The 16,692-nt window shown below is 43.1% G+C and overlaps 1 protein-coding gene across 1 annotated transcript in view; it reads right to left on the minus strand.

The window, feature by feature from the left end:
* CEP135 (centrosomal protein 135) overlaps window positions 1–16,692 on the minus strand; it is a 278,727-nt gene that overhangs the window by 54,799 nt on the left and 207,236 nt on the right. Inside the window, exon 24 of the mRNA XM_069200895.1 lies at window positions 12,155–12,259. Within this exon, the coding sequence (XP_069056996.1) occupies window positions 12,155–12,259 (105 nt within the window). The remainder of the gene's footprint in view (window positions 1–12,154; window positions 12,260–16,692) is intronic.

Here is a 16,692-nt window from a genome sequence, read left to right on the forward strand (position 1 = left end):
TGCAGCGGCCTAGTGCAGAGTGGTGAGGAGTAGAGTATAGTGTTGTAGAGTGCAGATGAGTGGAGTGATGCAGAGTATGGTGGCATAGAGTGCAGTAGTACAGATTAGATTGGTGTACAGTACAGTGGCGGAGAGTGCAATGTTGCAGAGTGTCAGTGCGGTGATGCAGAGTAGAGTGGCACAGAGAGCAGCGGCATAGAGTACAGTGGTGCAGAGTAAAGGGCAGTGGCATACAGTACAGTCATATTTAGAGTGCACTGGTGTAGAATGCAGTGGCGTAGAGTGGCATGGGGCAGAGTAGAGTGGGATAGAGTGCAGTGGAATAGAGTGCATTGGTGCAGAATGTAGTAGTGCAGAGTAGAGTGGTGTAGAGTATAGTGGCGGCCAGTGCAGAATTGCAGAGTGTCAGCGTGCAGTGGTGTAGAGTGCACTGAACTAAAGTGCAGTGGTCAGAGTGCCGTAGAGTGCAGTGGCGCAGAATATATTGTTTCAGAGTAGAATGCAGTTGCACAGAGTGGGGAGGTGCAGGCTAGAGTGCAGTGGCATAAAGTAGAATGTTTCACAGTAGACTGAAGTGGCTTAGAGTGGAGAGGTGCAGGGTAGAATGGAGTTGCATAGAGTGGCATGGAGTGTAATGGCATAGAGTAAAGTGGTGTAGAGTGCCGTGGCATGGGGTGCAGAGTAGATTAGAGTGACATACAGTGTACTGATGTAGAGTGCAGGGGCATAGAGTTGAGTGTTACTGAGTAAAGTGTACTAGCATAGTGGATAAGCTTAGAGTGCAGTGGTGTACAGTGCAGTGTTGCAGAGTGGCATAGAGTGAAGTTGTGCAGACTAGATTGGTGTTGCCTAGACTGGAGTGGTATAGCGTGCAGAGGAGCAGAGCGCAGTGGTGTAGAGAGCCGTAAAGTGCATTGGCATAGAATAGAGTGGTACAGAGTAGAGTAGAGAGGCATTTTGTGAAGTAGCATAGAGTGCAGTGGCAAAATGTGGAGTGGTTCAGAATGGAGAAGAGTGCAGTGGCATGGAGTAGTGTAAAGTGGAGTGATACAGAGTTGGGTGCAGTGGTGTGGAGTAGTGCAGAGCAGCGTGGAGTGGAGTATGCATGGTGTGTAACACACTGCCATTACAGACAACACATTTTTGATTGAAATGACCATTACATTTGCACAATCATACATTTTTTTCAAATCAAACTATACTAAGCACAGACGACGATGTGAAATTGCATCACCTAATGTAATGATCTGTTTTAATCATATAAAGGTATTCGTTTCAGCACAGTTCAGAATTAACAAAAATTTGCTTCATTTGTACTCCTAATTCTGATATATTCTTAAGTGTATTTAAATGTTGTCATGTGATAGAAAAATCTCTTTCCTAACCCCAGTATCCAGCAAGATTGTCACATAAATCCTCTCACTTTGAAGTCAGAGAAAGAAAAGTAAACACTAGGTTCCCACTGAAGACAGAGCCTGACATGTGACTTTGTTCTTTGAATGCACAGCAAATGTGATGAGATAAGAACAAGATTTACAGGCCTTTTTACAGAAAGGGAGCGCTCAGAAGGATACTGTAAATAAGATTTGTGCAAGGGAAGGAACAAACTCAAGCTGCATAGCCTAACACAAATAAAGCCAGCAAATTGAAAGCAACAAAATGTGAGTTACAAACCACAAGGCCAGTGGCAAGCAACGAGCGGAATGCATTCCCAAGGAAGCACTATGAATGTACTTAAAGTGACTGCTGTGGGATACTTTGTGGGGAAAGTCCAGTATTTTAGTCCAGTCCGTGTCTTGCAGAGGTTTGGCCAAATCAATCACCCAGGTAGTATGATGAGAAGACCTGGAGTGGTTCCCATGTTGCAGGAAAGGTCTGTACACCCATTCTATCAGTTTGCCACCAGTTCCTATAATGTAGAGCTTCTGGCACACCTCTTGAGGGGTTAGTGGTAGGTGGCAGACATGAAATGAGGCATTTAATGATTATTTAAGGTGGTTGTAAGTAAGGAGTTGACCTTGGTGAAGATGATAGTCTGCCACAAGGGTTTGGAAATATAGTAGCTCGCCGTCCAGAAACAAATCCCCCAATTTTAAGATACCAGCATTCCACTGATGGGAGTGGCTCTGAGCTCAGCCGTCCTGCACGAGTGGGAAAGCTTAGCAAAGGTAGTGCAGGAGCACAGGGTTTCTTCGTGTCAGTGAGTTTACAGGTTCTAGCAAGGCAAGAGAAAGCTGTGCATGATAACCCCGGATGGTGATCCGTAGAATGGTCAGTAGGAAACAAAGAGCAGTCCATTAAGCCTTCCGTAAAAGTTTTTACTGATAAACCCCTTCTCATGCAGGGAGGTGGGCAGAAAGCCAGCGAGCCACCCATTAGACCTGTGCACCTGAAAAATAGCATTCTAAATCCAGAAGACCTAATCTACCAGCCGTCACAGGTAGCTTTACAGTGGAAAGAGCTACCAGACGGCGCTGCAGCAACCAAATCAGACGTGTGGGAATGTCTGAAGAAGGAATGAAGGACGAGAAGGGGGAAGGTTTGCAAAATAATACTATCATTGGGGTAGCCCACCATCTTCACTAGTGCCAAGTGGCCTACTAAAGAAAGCAGAAGAGAAGCCCAAAAAGCAAACTGGGCTTGGAGGGACTGTGATGCTCTGCAGAGATTTCCATCCTGCAAATCAGTGGGAGAATGGTAAATATTAATCACTAGGTATCGAAAGGTAACTGGTTCAGTCTGAGATCTAATTGTATATAATGGGGAAAACAGTGACATATGTTAAAGACACACTAATTACATTTTAAGATTTTTACAGTTTGTTTGTGCAATTTAACATCCCAAATATTTTAAAGATTCTATGTATCCTTGACACTTAGGGATAACCCTGATCACTAGTTTGACTTTTGCTCAATTTCAAAACCATTTAAAGACATGGACAAAGCGGGCAATTGCCTTGCACAACCTTGCAAGGGTTCTGGCCCCTTCTCACCCTTCACAAGCACGAACAGCAGACCACTGCACCAGAAGAGTTTGCCAGGATGGATGGGTGTTGCTTGTTCGACCACTTGACAGTGTCTCTTCTGTTTCTCTTCTGTGTGCAGAGACAACTATGCAGGTACCCAATACCTTCCGATAGTCTTGGTGGACCCATCTTGTCTGATTTTAGAAATTGTCCCACCTTGTTCTTCTCTTCCTTATTTATCCAGTTCTGAGCAACAATCCTTTGAATCACTTGTCGTGGATCTCCCATTTGATCTCGATTTCATTCTCCTCTTTTATCATCTTTGATTAGTAGGCCGGGTCTCCCATTTCTGAGATAATGTAGAGTTCCAGACATAAACTCTAATGCTGTGAGACTACAGACAAGTTGTGGGTACCTCACATCCTGACATTAGGTGTGAGACTATCGTCCACACCATTTGCCCTGCCTCTTTAAAAAAAAAATTAGGTTGAACGTCCATGGGCAGTTGGGGTAAGCTAGATGTTTTTGTTCAATTTGTTTAAACTAGCATAAGGTTAATTACCCTAATGTTTCCCAAACTGTTTGCCAGGGGTTTTAAAATGTTCAGAAAAATAATCTAAATTTTGCTGTTACTTTCTCTTCAAGAAAGATTGGGTATATTTGGGTAGGGGTGATGGCCTTGCGCAGTACTGAAGGGCATTAATTTACTACTGTACAAGGACGTAATGTGGCACCTGAATGTAGGATACCAGGAGGCAATCACAAAAAGACCACAGTGAATAAATAGAACTATGTTAAAGAGTAAATAAATGCACTGACAACATAGTGAGGCAAGGCCTCTCTTGTGTGTGTCTGTAAAACTAACATTTGTTCTTGAAGTTTTGTCCTGAATTTTGACCCTTTGTCCTGAATTTTTACCGTCCTGTCCAGAATTTGCCTCACTGCCAGGTGGTCACCATAGCTGCAAGTAGCTTTAGGGACCCCTCCCTCAAAGCCTTCGGCACCAATGCTCGGCAGTTTGAGCATGACTTGAATTATGGTCATGCTCGAGACACCAAAAGCACACAAGGTGAGGGTATGCAATAGACATGGTGCGGTGACAGGCACCATACAGTTTGAATCCTACCTTTCTGGATCGAATCACATCCCTCTACACACTTCGGAATATATTCTACAAAAAATGCCCCCAAAAAAAAACAATTTGTCAGAAAATCGACAGTGGGGTAGCTTTGTCCGGATCAGTTGCAAAAAGAAACAACAGACGTCAGTGCATCTGGGTGGTGGCTATTCAGGTGTCCGCAACGTCACATCCCGCACCAATGAAACTATGTGGAACCGAATGAAGCCACCCGACGGCACGCACAGGGGTACTGCTCAAGCAAAAGTTTCTGGATCCAGTCTCACGCCTCCGAAATTCAATGGTAAGGAATCTGCAGCTAGAATGCAAAAGCTAATCAAATAATAATGCAAATATTACCTTTTCTTAAAGTAATATAGAAAAACAAAAAAGTCCAAGTTACTAGAGGTCAATGGACTTAATTTACCTTACGGGCAGAAGGCATCAGCTCTGGGTCTAAAACTTGACACTGCCACCTGCCCAGAACCCTCTGTTGTTGGGGCAAAAGGAAGCTCCCTAGAGATAGAGAAGAGTTTTCTACTACCTGGGGTAAACAAAGGTGCCCAAGGGAGCACTGGATGTGTCCCTTGGAATTAGAGGCACTTCAAACTGGGCCTAAAAGAAGATAAATGGATGGTATGTCAGGATCAAAGGGAACACAGGCTGGTGGGGGAGCTGGCACTGAAAATATTGTCTTTACCCCATAAGAATAATACTATGGGATAAAATTAAAAGGTTTTAACATTGATAACTGACAGTAATGTGCTAAGTCTCCTCAAGGGTTTTGTGAATAAGCAAGCTTTACCATAGTAACTGTAACTCAAGTTGAAAACTGACCTCACACAGTGACCCGCTTAGGCTCTGCCCCGATGACTGATAGCTCACTAAATATTCTCAAAAGCTCACTTCATGCTTTCCCTCACCAGGAACCAGTCACGTTTGTCTTTTCTTTAAAAAAAAAAGCTGAACATGTGCAACCTGAACATTTCCCCCTATAACGTCAACACCATAGGACAACATGTGGACACATTATCTGGCAGTGTCACTTTCATTGCCTAAATATTTTGGGGTCTTAATCATTTCTGGACGGAACAATGCAATAGGTGAGGATGTCATGGTTTAATTAAAAACTCCATTGATGGGATCCTTAGTTCCCCGACCACAAAAGTACACATACCAAAATATAGCAACATGTATAAAGTTGTTGCACGTTCCTCAATCCCTATGTCTCAGAGGCTGTTGACCAATCACAATCTCCCCTCTCAATCCTGCATGGATTTCGGAGGCCGGATCAGAAGATTCTTTGCTCTGCAGGACAATCCTTGAAAAAACAAAGTGCCTACCAAAGATCCATTAAATTAGGAAATAGAAAATTCTTCTTTCTGAAACACTGTATGGATTGAATCTTTTTGTGCCTCTAAATCACACCCAAAAATAGCCCTTTAGATATAAGAGACTGAGGCACTGTTTTTGCCTACATGTTGTCTACAAAATGATGACTATCATTGACCTAACTCTAACAAAATGTCATTTTACAATCTGGACATTATTAACATTTTTAAGCATACTCTTAGATGCATGATGACTCAAAGGAAGAATCGTTGAGAAGCATGAATAGATTTATGGTAGTCTTTCCCAAACTGGTGATCGGGAGTCACTGTTGGGTCGCAAGCCGATTTTTGTGGGTCACAAAAGTCATGGTCTATATTTAAGTAATATTTAAAATGATTAGCCCTTCTACTCTACCAGTGCAAAGGTAATGAACCATGTCCTTAAGTCTATTTAAAAAAAAGATCCTCTGTATTCTCCAAAAACCTGACTATTTATGCCATGTGGTGGCATAGGATAAGAGCAAACCCTACAGGATGAAAAGCACACTGTGATTTTTAGCAATTGCAGCATGGCCAGACAGTTAAGAGAGTGAAGGCCAATAGGCCCACTGGTGTAAAGGCCTGTTGCTACCAATAAACTTGGATCCTAGCCCCAAGATCCCTAGTGACCGCAATTGTGTGTGGTAGGCAAGGTAAATGCTGTATAATTGCCAGAGTGAACCATAGTGCCACAGGCCTGCGGGTTCCACTTTGGAAGCCCCTGGCCTATTTATGTTCACAAGATGGAAGTGAAATCACTTTCACAGGCAGTGAAAGTGTATTGATGACATTCCTGAGACTAGAGGAAGGGGAACCTAGAGACCGACATGGGGAAAGAGGAGAAAGGATTCCCCCTTGAAACTTTATTACATCCTTTTGACACAGAGGACTATCAATTATTTCCTGAAGACTGCCATTTGGTGAAGGTAAGAGTTAAAAGTGAAACTGCAGTTTTCAGAGTATGCAGGGTCCTTTAAAAAGAGTCAGACTTTTCCCTCTATTCGTGTTGTCATTCCTTGTTGACAATCAAGAGCAGTCTGCCCACATCATTGTGCCTATGCTATGGGTGCGCCAGCCTGAAGACTATCCTGCTGTGAAGAGCACCACTCTAGAGAAAGACTGAGTCTGGAAGACAGTCTGTGAAGGACAAATGAAAGGAGGACTTACCCAAACCAGGTCTGTAAGGGCAGGCAGTGAAAACATCCTGTCTGCCATCCTTGTATAAAATTAGCAGCTCCTGATTCAGTTGATGTTTCAGTTCTAGGTTCTCTTTGACCAAGGAGGGGGTGCTCCACCGAGTACCCAGAGATCTACTGCACAACCAGAGCTGGTGTCTGCCTGACAGCCAGCTCCCCAGAGAAGGGGTCTGCTCTTGAAAAATATCAATTTCCCTAGCCTAGAAAGCCTGGAGAGTCCTTCCTGCAAGAAAGGGAACGGATCGAGCCATCCCTACAGGAGGTGTGAACAAGAGCAGTTGGCACTGGTGCTTTGGGTTCACCATAGATGTGTGATGCGTTTGAGTAGTATGCTCCCAACTCGGAGCTGACCACTGACACTGAAATAGAGGATTCACTGCCCTGTCTATGTGCCTGAGAAGGTCCACCAGTTGACCTTGAGGTTACAGCTGTGGCATTTATCTATGTACGCATGAGTGGTCTATGCTGCTCAAGAGTTGACCAAATGGGACTTGTGGCACTCGCTTGTGTGCTTGAATTGACTCACAGACAAAGCTTTAGCTCTAGCCCACTTGTTCCTGAGCGGTCTGCACCATGGAAGAAGAAACCTGTGAAACTTGTGTCACTTGTCCAAATGTGCAAAACGAACTAGGATTGTGGTTAGCCCCGGCACTTGCACAACAGGAAGTACACGTTTTTACTTTAAGGCACTACCAAGTGTGGTGAAGTGACTCCCCATGGTGCTTTCTCCAAGTATGGCCAATTGGATTTAGCTGCACTGCCTAGACCACTTTAATGCAACCCAGCTGCTGACCCAGGACATGCACCTGAAAGTGGACTGCACGGATGTCTTGTTACAGGGAGGACCAAGCTACTTCCTCCATGACTCATCGGCCTAGAAAGAGGAGGCCAGATTCTATCAGCCCAAAAAAGGGCTGCTGTCTAAAGAGTGTTGCACAATGCCCCTGGCCTACAAGACACTGCTGTGTTACCCGTGCCTATTTGCTAGGAGCACAGCTGTCGTCTAGCCTGTCCAGGGTACGTGTTCTTCTTCCCCAGTGAATGAGGAACACTGACTGAAGAGCAGGAAGCAAAACATGAGGCTATTATGGCCCCAGAACAAGGGTGAGAGACTGAGTGATATTACTGCCAAGTACTGGTATGCAGGAGGGGTGGGGGTGCTGCACTTCCACTACTGCCCTCAACAGAGCAAACCTAGAGTAATAAGGGGAGGGTGGAAAAGAGAAGTGAGAAGGGGAACAGCCTCATATGGAAGTATCTCCTTATGCATGTGACGCAGGCATTTATTTTTCTGCACTAGTATGTAGTATCAAATTTCACTGTCTAATAAAGTATTTTATTCAAAGATAACCACTGAGCAGAATAATTACATTACTGTGCTGTATGCTCCCACTAATTTCCCTACTAAGTTTGTGTCTGCTCCCTGTCACAAAGTTTGCAAAGTCACAGTGGGATGGACTCTGTGACATCAGAGGCAAATTACTAGGCCCCAAAACGGTGGCTTAGTAATCCCTGCGGGCACTGTGGTCCCATGAGCAGAGTCTGATACTGCTCTGGACACAAGTTATCGCTCAGGCTACAGATCAAGCTCAACTGCATGTAAGCACAAGCAACATCCCCCAAAAATTGCCTGAAGATTGCTATATAGACAATTGTAAACAGTCAATGAAGTTCACTGTTGTAGGACACTTGTGATGTTGTTTAGATCCTCAAATCTGATTAAACCAAAATTTGAGTTGACCAGCATGGGTGTACCAAGTTCACAGCAACGCTCAATGCACTGCACTCTTTCAACAACAAAAAGATTTGTGATTTCCTGCTTGGGTGCCATCTTTAGATATAATCAAATTAACTGTCCTAGAATATTTCTGTGTGAAATTACACCACAATATAACAAGCTTTAGCAAAGCTAATATGTCTGGGTTTAAAATGGAAATGCATGATTCATTAGCGGATTATAGCGAGACACACACACAATGGATCAAGCAGGAGCGGTCAAAGACAGCTAAAATGGTGAAGTAATTCACCTTGCAGTTCACTGGAAAGCAGACAGAAGAAAATACCAAAATAACCAATGGCAACAAGTGAGACTAATACTTCCTTCGGCTGAGTCAAGACGTGACTTAGGGCCATATGTACGAACACTTTTTCCCATAGACACAGAATGGGTAAAAACCTTTGCTACATCTGGCCCCTAGTCACTAATCAATGGCTGAAAGAGCCTAGGCAAAGTAAGCCAAAGGCTGTAAGGTACATAACCAAAGCCAACTCTATGTATATTGTCAGTATCTGATATTATTTGACAACTGCACTGCAAAACACTATCCATAAAAAAAAAGTTATGTGTTCATTTATTGAAACCTGACTCCCATTTAAATAGGCATATGTATCACAGCAGTGTTATCTGGTGGCATCCTAATTTATAAGCTCAGCAAATCAGGAAAATAATGCAAAGCTAACCCCCTTACCTCTAAATGAGATGCTTCCAGAATCACTGGCTACAGAAAAGAGATAATGGATCCAAATCAGACTGGCCTTAATATAGCCTTAGAACCCGCCGTAGCGGGCTCTACCGGCTATTAAAGGCCCGTCCCCGCGTTAAATGCCCGAGCCGAAGGCGAGGGCATTTAACAAGGGAGAGGGACTTTAATAGCCGGTAGAGCCCGCTACGGCGGGTTCTAAGGCTATTAGAACATTCTGCCACACAGGGCAGAATGTTCTATTTAAAAAAAAAAAAAATCACGGAGCCCGAGGGGATTTAAATCCCCTCGGGCTCCGTGAGGCTTTGTTCACAGCTGTTGCTGTGAACAAAGCGAACATTGGAATGTTGGCGCTGCAGGCTTTTACCGGCCTGTAAAAGCCCGCAGCACTCCATTGTTTTCAATGGCGCCCCCAGCATTCCAATGTTCTAATGTACATTACATTGCAACAATAATTCATCTGAACATTGGAAAAAATGGCTGAATGAATGGGAGGGTGGAATAGGTACACAAACCTGCCTTAGTACTTCAGAGATACCCTCTCCAGACAACTGAATACAGACTGAAGAAACACCATAGCATGGTAAAGCCGTGGTAAGTGACAATTGTGAGATGTTCCAAGTGATGAATAACCAATGTGATACGCTGGGGAGTGATTTCCAACTATGTGAAAACCTCTTCACATACATTCTGCACAGCAACTCCAAGGATCCAAAACTTTTCAGTGAACATGATCACTGACTCTAGGGCTATTATACCGTTTTGTCCAAACATATCTCTTGCCAGCTAATTATTTCAGCCACTATCTAGCAGTGCTAGATTAACATTTCAAGAGTCAGAAAACTAAGATCACATGGCACATACCCAAGGTACCACACTGGATAGTCCTCCTTAGGGGAAATTAAAATAAAATATGACAATAAAATAAATGATGTGGCAGGGCATTTCTTCACAATGTTTTACAACCCTGATGGCTGAAAAATGGCAACACGGAGGCTCTGGAGTTGAACTTACTTTCATATACCTACAGCTAGTGTTAGACCTGTCAGCTCTTGGCGTAGTTTCTCTTGTCGTGTTGGACTCTGACCTTCAGTTTTTGAGCCTGTGCTAATTTCGTTTTTGCTCACTCTAGACTCTCACACAAAGGGAGTTGAGGTGTGCCCTGCATATCCGGATCAGTCTTCCTGGGCTACAGTGGTGGGAGAAGCGGACACTTGCACCTGAAAGGGGTGTGCCTGTCCTTACACAAAGCAGTCTCTAACACCCTGTAGTGTGTCTGGGGCCAGGGTAGGAAAGGCAGGGTCTTGTGCACTACAAAGACTTTCGTCTGAAGTTTGCCTACTTCAAAGGCAGAAATGAGTATAAGTACTAGATCTCTGAGAACACAACTTTAGAATCCTTCTGGACTGAGGACATTCCACCAGGAAGAAGAGCTAGATGCTGTAGAAGAGACTGCCACTCTGCCTGTTGCTTTGAAGTGCTGGCCTGCCGCTTGCTACATCTATCCTGGGAGTAAAAGGACAGGACTTTGCTCTCTACATCCTGCTTCCAAAGGTTCTCCAAGGGCTTGGACGGAGCGTGCCTTCTGTTAAGAAGTCTCAGGGACACCAAAGACTTCATCTGCCAGCACCTGACCACTCTTGCTGAGAGTTCTGACTTGCCAAGTGGTGCCAAATCTAGTTCCTGGGCCCTTGGAAGTGAGTCCACGTGCAATAAAGAAGAAACCAAGTACATCGACTCCAGAGCGACTTTGGAACTGGTGCCGCTGTCCGACTCCATGCCGCTGCCTGCACCAGAGCCATGGTCCCGGCTGAGTGACACCGCAGGGCCGACGCTGCTGCAGCACCTCTGAAGTCTCACCACAGCATGAGTTCCGAGTGCCGTGTCACCAACATCCGTGACACCCAACTATGATTCTGCCGCAGTACCTGTGGCACCACAAACGTGACGCCTCGCGTCTAGACCTGATGGATTCATCGACCCCACTGGATTGTAATGAACCGATGCCTCGCCACTAACGCCACTTCACCTCCCCTGCAACCGTAAGGAACCAGTGCCTCACCTCCCTGGTAGCAGTAAGGAACCAAAGCCATACCTGCCCCAGAGACGCCTCATCTCTCTGACTCCATGCAGCATCTTTGTTCCTTGTTTTCCAAAGGTACTGTAGCTGGGGTCCCCCAGACTGGCCAGCACTCCCTCACGAGTGGTGTCTGACTGTTGGGAACAACTCCGTCAAGATGTTGTGCTAGTCCCAGTTGGAGCCATTGTGTTTTTAAGCACTTCACTGAGATTTAATCTTTAAAAATTAATATCTTTGCTTGTGTATGTTGGATTTTTGTTGTTTTGGTTTTGTTTTACTCAAATAAATATTGGCTATTGTTCTAAACTGGTGTGGAGTATGTTTGTGGTATTGTCACTGTGTAACTGTGTGTCTATACAAATACTTTACACATTGCCTCTGAGATAAGCCTGACTGCTCGTGCCAAGCTACCAAGGGGGTGAGAAGGGGTTATTTTATCTGTCCGACTCCCTTACCCTGACTAGAGTGAGGGTCCCTACTTGGACAGGGTGCAAAGCACTGTCAACTAGAGGCCCCATTTCTAAAAGCTAGCCTCACGGATGGGAGCAATTGGTGTCACTCTTCTACAATTCTCAGAGGCGCAGTTTATGGTTCTCGCTTCTAGAAGCGGAGTTCAGTGTTGCAACTGTCTCTCTTGGGGTCAAAACGGTGGTTATTATGAATGGAATTCCAAATTCTGCAAAGTTTTCCAGCTGTACCGTTTTCCTCAGTGTAAACGCTAGTAATTGTAAGGCAACCAGCGGAAGCTCAGATGAGTTCTAGATAAGAGGTTTGCCCTCTTTACTTGGTTTCATCCTGACAGTTGCAAGGTAACACATCAGCCAGGCCTTGTATCAGAAACCTTGTAAGTGCCCAGTAAATTGTCTCTGCTCAGATTGGCCGTTACTTGGTAGAAGTAGAACACAAAACGCACATATACTTCAAAAACAATAAAAACTTTCCTTACCTTTCAAAACGTTCAGTGGTAAGGTGTCTCTTTAGGATATCGTGGTCTGTCTGTAATTGTGAAAGTTTATTTCGGAGCATGGCTGTCTCACGAGAGCTGCTACTACTAAAGAAAGTAAAAATAAATACTTTAGTAAAGTGATATGTTCTTCAAACATGCATAATCATCAGTATTAGTTAGATGTAAAAATTTGTAAAGAACTTTACTTGTGTGTGAGGCTGCAGATGGAAACAGTGTTAAACAACTACAGTGGTGGACATGCTATGCGATTCCTACTTTGGTAACAGGACTGCATGTTTGGGATGGCAGAACAGTAGAATGTGGGAGACTGCGCCCATCCACACCAGTAGTATCTGTCAGCCTATCTCCTGGCTAGCACACAGTTTCTCACCCATGTCTCATACCTACTGGGATACAGGGTGATTACAGCAACCTTAACATGACACTAACTCCCCAGCGAAGAAGTGGAAACATCTTACCCCTTTCATACTATTACTCATGCATGCTAAAGCGAGACACGGATGATGTGAGATACGTTTATAATACATTTATTGAAACAATCACAATCTGGCATATAGAGTGTGAGCTACAATAATTAGGCCGATGAAAAAAAGCAAGGTAATCAGCATTACAAACATGGTAAAAAAGACAAACAATACAAACAAGATGTATGTGGTTCTAGATATTCTAAAGGCTCCTACCTAACCCTATGTCTATGCTGAAAGCATAGTGAGTGTACCCTTCTGCCAGGCCTGATCTAAGGGATTGGCCCCAATCCCATACCTGGAACAGTGTCAGAAGTTACTCGGTAATGTAGATGGCAATCCCCTCAGGAGGCTGGTAGATCAACACCAGTCAGGCTGTGTTGCACAGCACGCGTCTCAGGATAGTCATGGCCTGTGTGCCCTCTGCCCTTTCATGACCAGGGCACCATTTATATAATAAACCATACTGTGTTGAAAGTACAGTTGCAATGAAATACTAAGTCTAGGTGTGAAAGCTGCCTCCTGAACGGGCAACACAAACCAGCATAGTGCTTTAGCCTTGGATAAAAAGAACTGATTATATGTCATGTAAAGGCAAACTAAACAAACAGCTTGTTCCCCGCTTTCCTAGAATAAGGTCAGATGATAAAAGAGATGTAAGAATCAAACCTAAATGCAGCCTTACAAAAATGAATAAAATATTTACACTAAAATGAAGCTAAAACAGGGAGACAAACCCGGGTCCTAGAGGCCCACACAACACCCTCCTCTTGCCACTTATAGAAGATAGATTCTAAGAACCTATCTATAATGCTAAAAACAATAAAACGTATACAATTCTAAAAGCAATAAAATGGTCACACCAAAGTGCAGAGCAAACGATTTAAAGAGCCACTTAAAAAACTCAATTTGTTTAAAAGCAAGGCCAAATTTAAAAGTCATCGGAGGTAGCTATGATGTAAATCACAACTTCAGTAGACAAAAGAACCATCAAAGTCTCAGTAACCAAATCAAAGGAACATGCATAATCCAAAGCCTCAGTCTCTGACGATGAAGTAGCATTTTGTGCAATGCCTACAGTTGTTGAGCCAGACAAAACATACTTGGAGCCGTAGCGTTCACATCCATGTAGGATGTCTCATAAAAGACATCTCAATGCAACCGTAAATTCATAAGACAACTCCAGGAATTAACCCTCAGTAGGAACATCACATGATCCGTGACTGTAGATATTGCGAATTGCTGTGCAAGACACACATCCAATGCGCACTCAAAAGGGCACCAAAGTGGAATACAGGTTGCATGCAGTACAATAATACTTGTTGAAAGAACAAAGTCTAGTTGTTGTTTAGTTCCTCCAACAAAGAGATTTCAAAGTAATACATTATGCATTCACGACACAGCTGGACGTTCAGTAGTTCCGCCACTAGTCGGCTTTGAGCTAGGACATCCATTGCAGTGCAAAAATAACAATAGCAGAATAATGCCACAACAAGCAGTATGGCCCCAAAAACACTTGAAAACAAAAACTGCATAAATGATGGTATTAATCTAAAGACAGTTTGGAAAGTACTGACAAAACCAGATCCAATTGCTTTAAAAAAGTGCGGTGTTCGAAGCATTAAAAATTTGGCTCACAAGCTGATCAAAGTGTCTTGGAAAGTTGGTATGTAAAATCGACTATCTCGGTGGATGACCTTGCCACTTGCAATTCCAATGTTTCACGGGCAGATGTAAGCGCCATATGTTTCTGAAACAATAGAACTTTTAGTAGTCTCAGCTTGTCGAAGTTAACATCAAAGGTAGAGATAGAAGGCCACAAACTTGTTACCCTAATCTCATGCACTGAGGGGAGTGACACATTACCACAGCAGGTCACTATTTGAGAAACAGAACTCATATATAGCAGTGGTCCGGGGACCCCTGGGGGTCTGCAAAGCCTCCTCAGGGGGTCCGCATCTGCATAGAAAATTAAAAATTATTAACAGATTAGGTCCCCAGCTTTTAATACTGACTCAGTAGGGGGTCCCTGGATTCTAATAATGATTCAGCTTACTACTGAAAAATTAAGAGGCTACATTAAAAAGTCACGGAGCAAAAAAATAATAATAATAATTTGGAGGTTTCAGCCAAAATGAGGCTGAAAAAGGCAGCATTGTTCAGGGCTCCTTCTTAGTTGAGCTGGAAAAATGAACCGTGCATTAAAGGAACTGCATGGTGGGAAGGCTAGCTGTCTTAGAATTCCTTAAAGGTGCAGTGTCAATTTAGAATTGCATGTGCTTTGCCTATCAGAGGCCCCATTTCGTTACTTAGGGATTTAAAAAGGGTTTAATTAAATTGTGTTTTAAGCCAAATAAAGTGTATTTTTTAATTTGGCTCATTGGATTGTCCTTTTAATACAAAACAAGGATATGCAGAAAATGGCCCATCTTTTATGTATCTTTTCTTTTTATTCTTTAAATCCTATCATAAAATGGTGTACTGGGGATCTATCCCACATGTGTGGTGAAATATTCTACCCTTTATGTATAGTAGATAGAATCCCATGACAGTGAAAGATTATTTATTGTGGAAGCGCCAATGACATTAAGAAGCACATCGCAATGGAAGGATTTCATGATGAATGAAACAATTTCATTTTGTAGGTTGTGTACTCGATACTCAAACATTAGTAGTGTTCAAAAGAGGCTCTTAGTACTTCTTTGGCTAATTAAAGTAATGGAGAATATTGCCACAGGAAAGTGATTCAATGACCTAGCTCAAACAAATACATGATATCTGTACCTTGGAAGATTTTAAAGCAGCTATCAGTTGCTCATAACCAGGGCATGCAATATTGGGAGTGGAGGGGAACCCTGTCTGGTGAACCAAAAGAGTGGGAATGAATAACACTTGTGTTATTAGCACTACATCTTTCTTGTAGATAATCAAATAGGCTCTATTCAAGTTTAAAAAAGCTTTCTAAATTCCAGATTTTCTCAGGTTGACTGCAAGAAAATCTAGCTCTTCAAATGGATGACTATATGACTTATCTAAGAAGCATTCCACTAATAAAATCGATTTGGTCTGAATTTATTAGTTTTAGGTAGCATCTTTTCAACTCTGTAGGCTCATCATTTTACCAGTATTGTGGCATTTGTATTAACGAGTTAAATTGGTCTGTGAGAGCTAAATATTTAAGAAGTATTAAAAAGCATTACATGTCTCCTTTCAGTTATTGAAGAATGCTTGACAGAAGACCGGAAAAACACAGCAGAGTGAAATGGTGGATATGTCAGAGCCCAGAAGGATGGGTGATTAAATGTGCCAAAACCCCTTCAATCAGGACTCCTTCAGGGAGTATAAAATTAACTAGGACCGATATAGATAGATATGAATGATTCTAGCAAGCTTTTCTGTAGCTTAGATGGGATCGCAAGGCCTTCATTGTCCATAGGATTTGATGCCATCTGAACATGAGGGACAAATTACTTGAGCTTTTTCTGGTGGATACTCTATCTAACCGCAGATTTCTCATCTTAGAACGCTACCCAGACTGAATCTAGAAAACATTTCCACAGCAAAGCTCTTGCTGACTCCACATCCCCCAACACAACAGAAGATACAGCCTAGCCACATATAAATGCCACCCCTGCATGCTTATGCCAGTTTCTTGTCTTTTCCCTCTGTGCTTGCTCAGAAACAGAGCGTTAATAATTGTTAGTAATATTGTGCTCAGAATAAACTTGGGACCTTTTACATTGTTAAAAAAAGGCCTCTCCAAAGAAAGTAGAGGAAAGAGTAAAGTGAAGAATCAATGGTTAGATAGAGTATCCACCAGAAAGAGCATTACAAAGGTAAGTAAACTTGTTCTTCAGATGAATACTTCAAACTACAGATTCCTTACCTTAGTATAGATACTAAGGCAGCACCGCCACAGGAGGAGAATCTGCAGAGTGGGTTTGTCCCAAAACAAACTGCAGGACCGAGCAGTAGAAATGCCCTTCCCGATGGATCTGACTGTCAAGGCAGTACAGCCTCATGAATGTTGGCTTTGACATCAACATCGCAGCT

Source organism: Pleurodeles waltl, chromosome 1_2 (genome assembly GCF_031143425.1).
Source record: "Pleurodeles waltl isolate 20211129_DDA chromosome 1_2, aPleWal1.hap1.20221129, whole genome shotgun sequence".
Taxonomy (NCBI): domain Eukaryota; kingdom Metazoa; phylum Chordata; class Amphibia; order Caudata; family Salamandridae; genus Pleurodeles; species Pleurodeles waltl.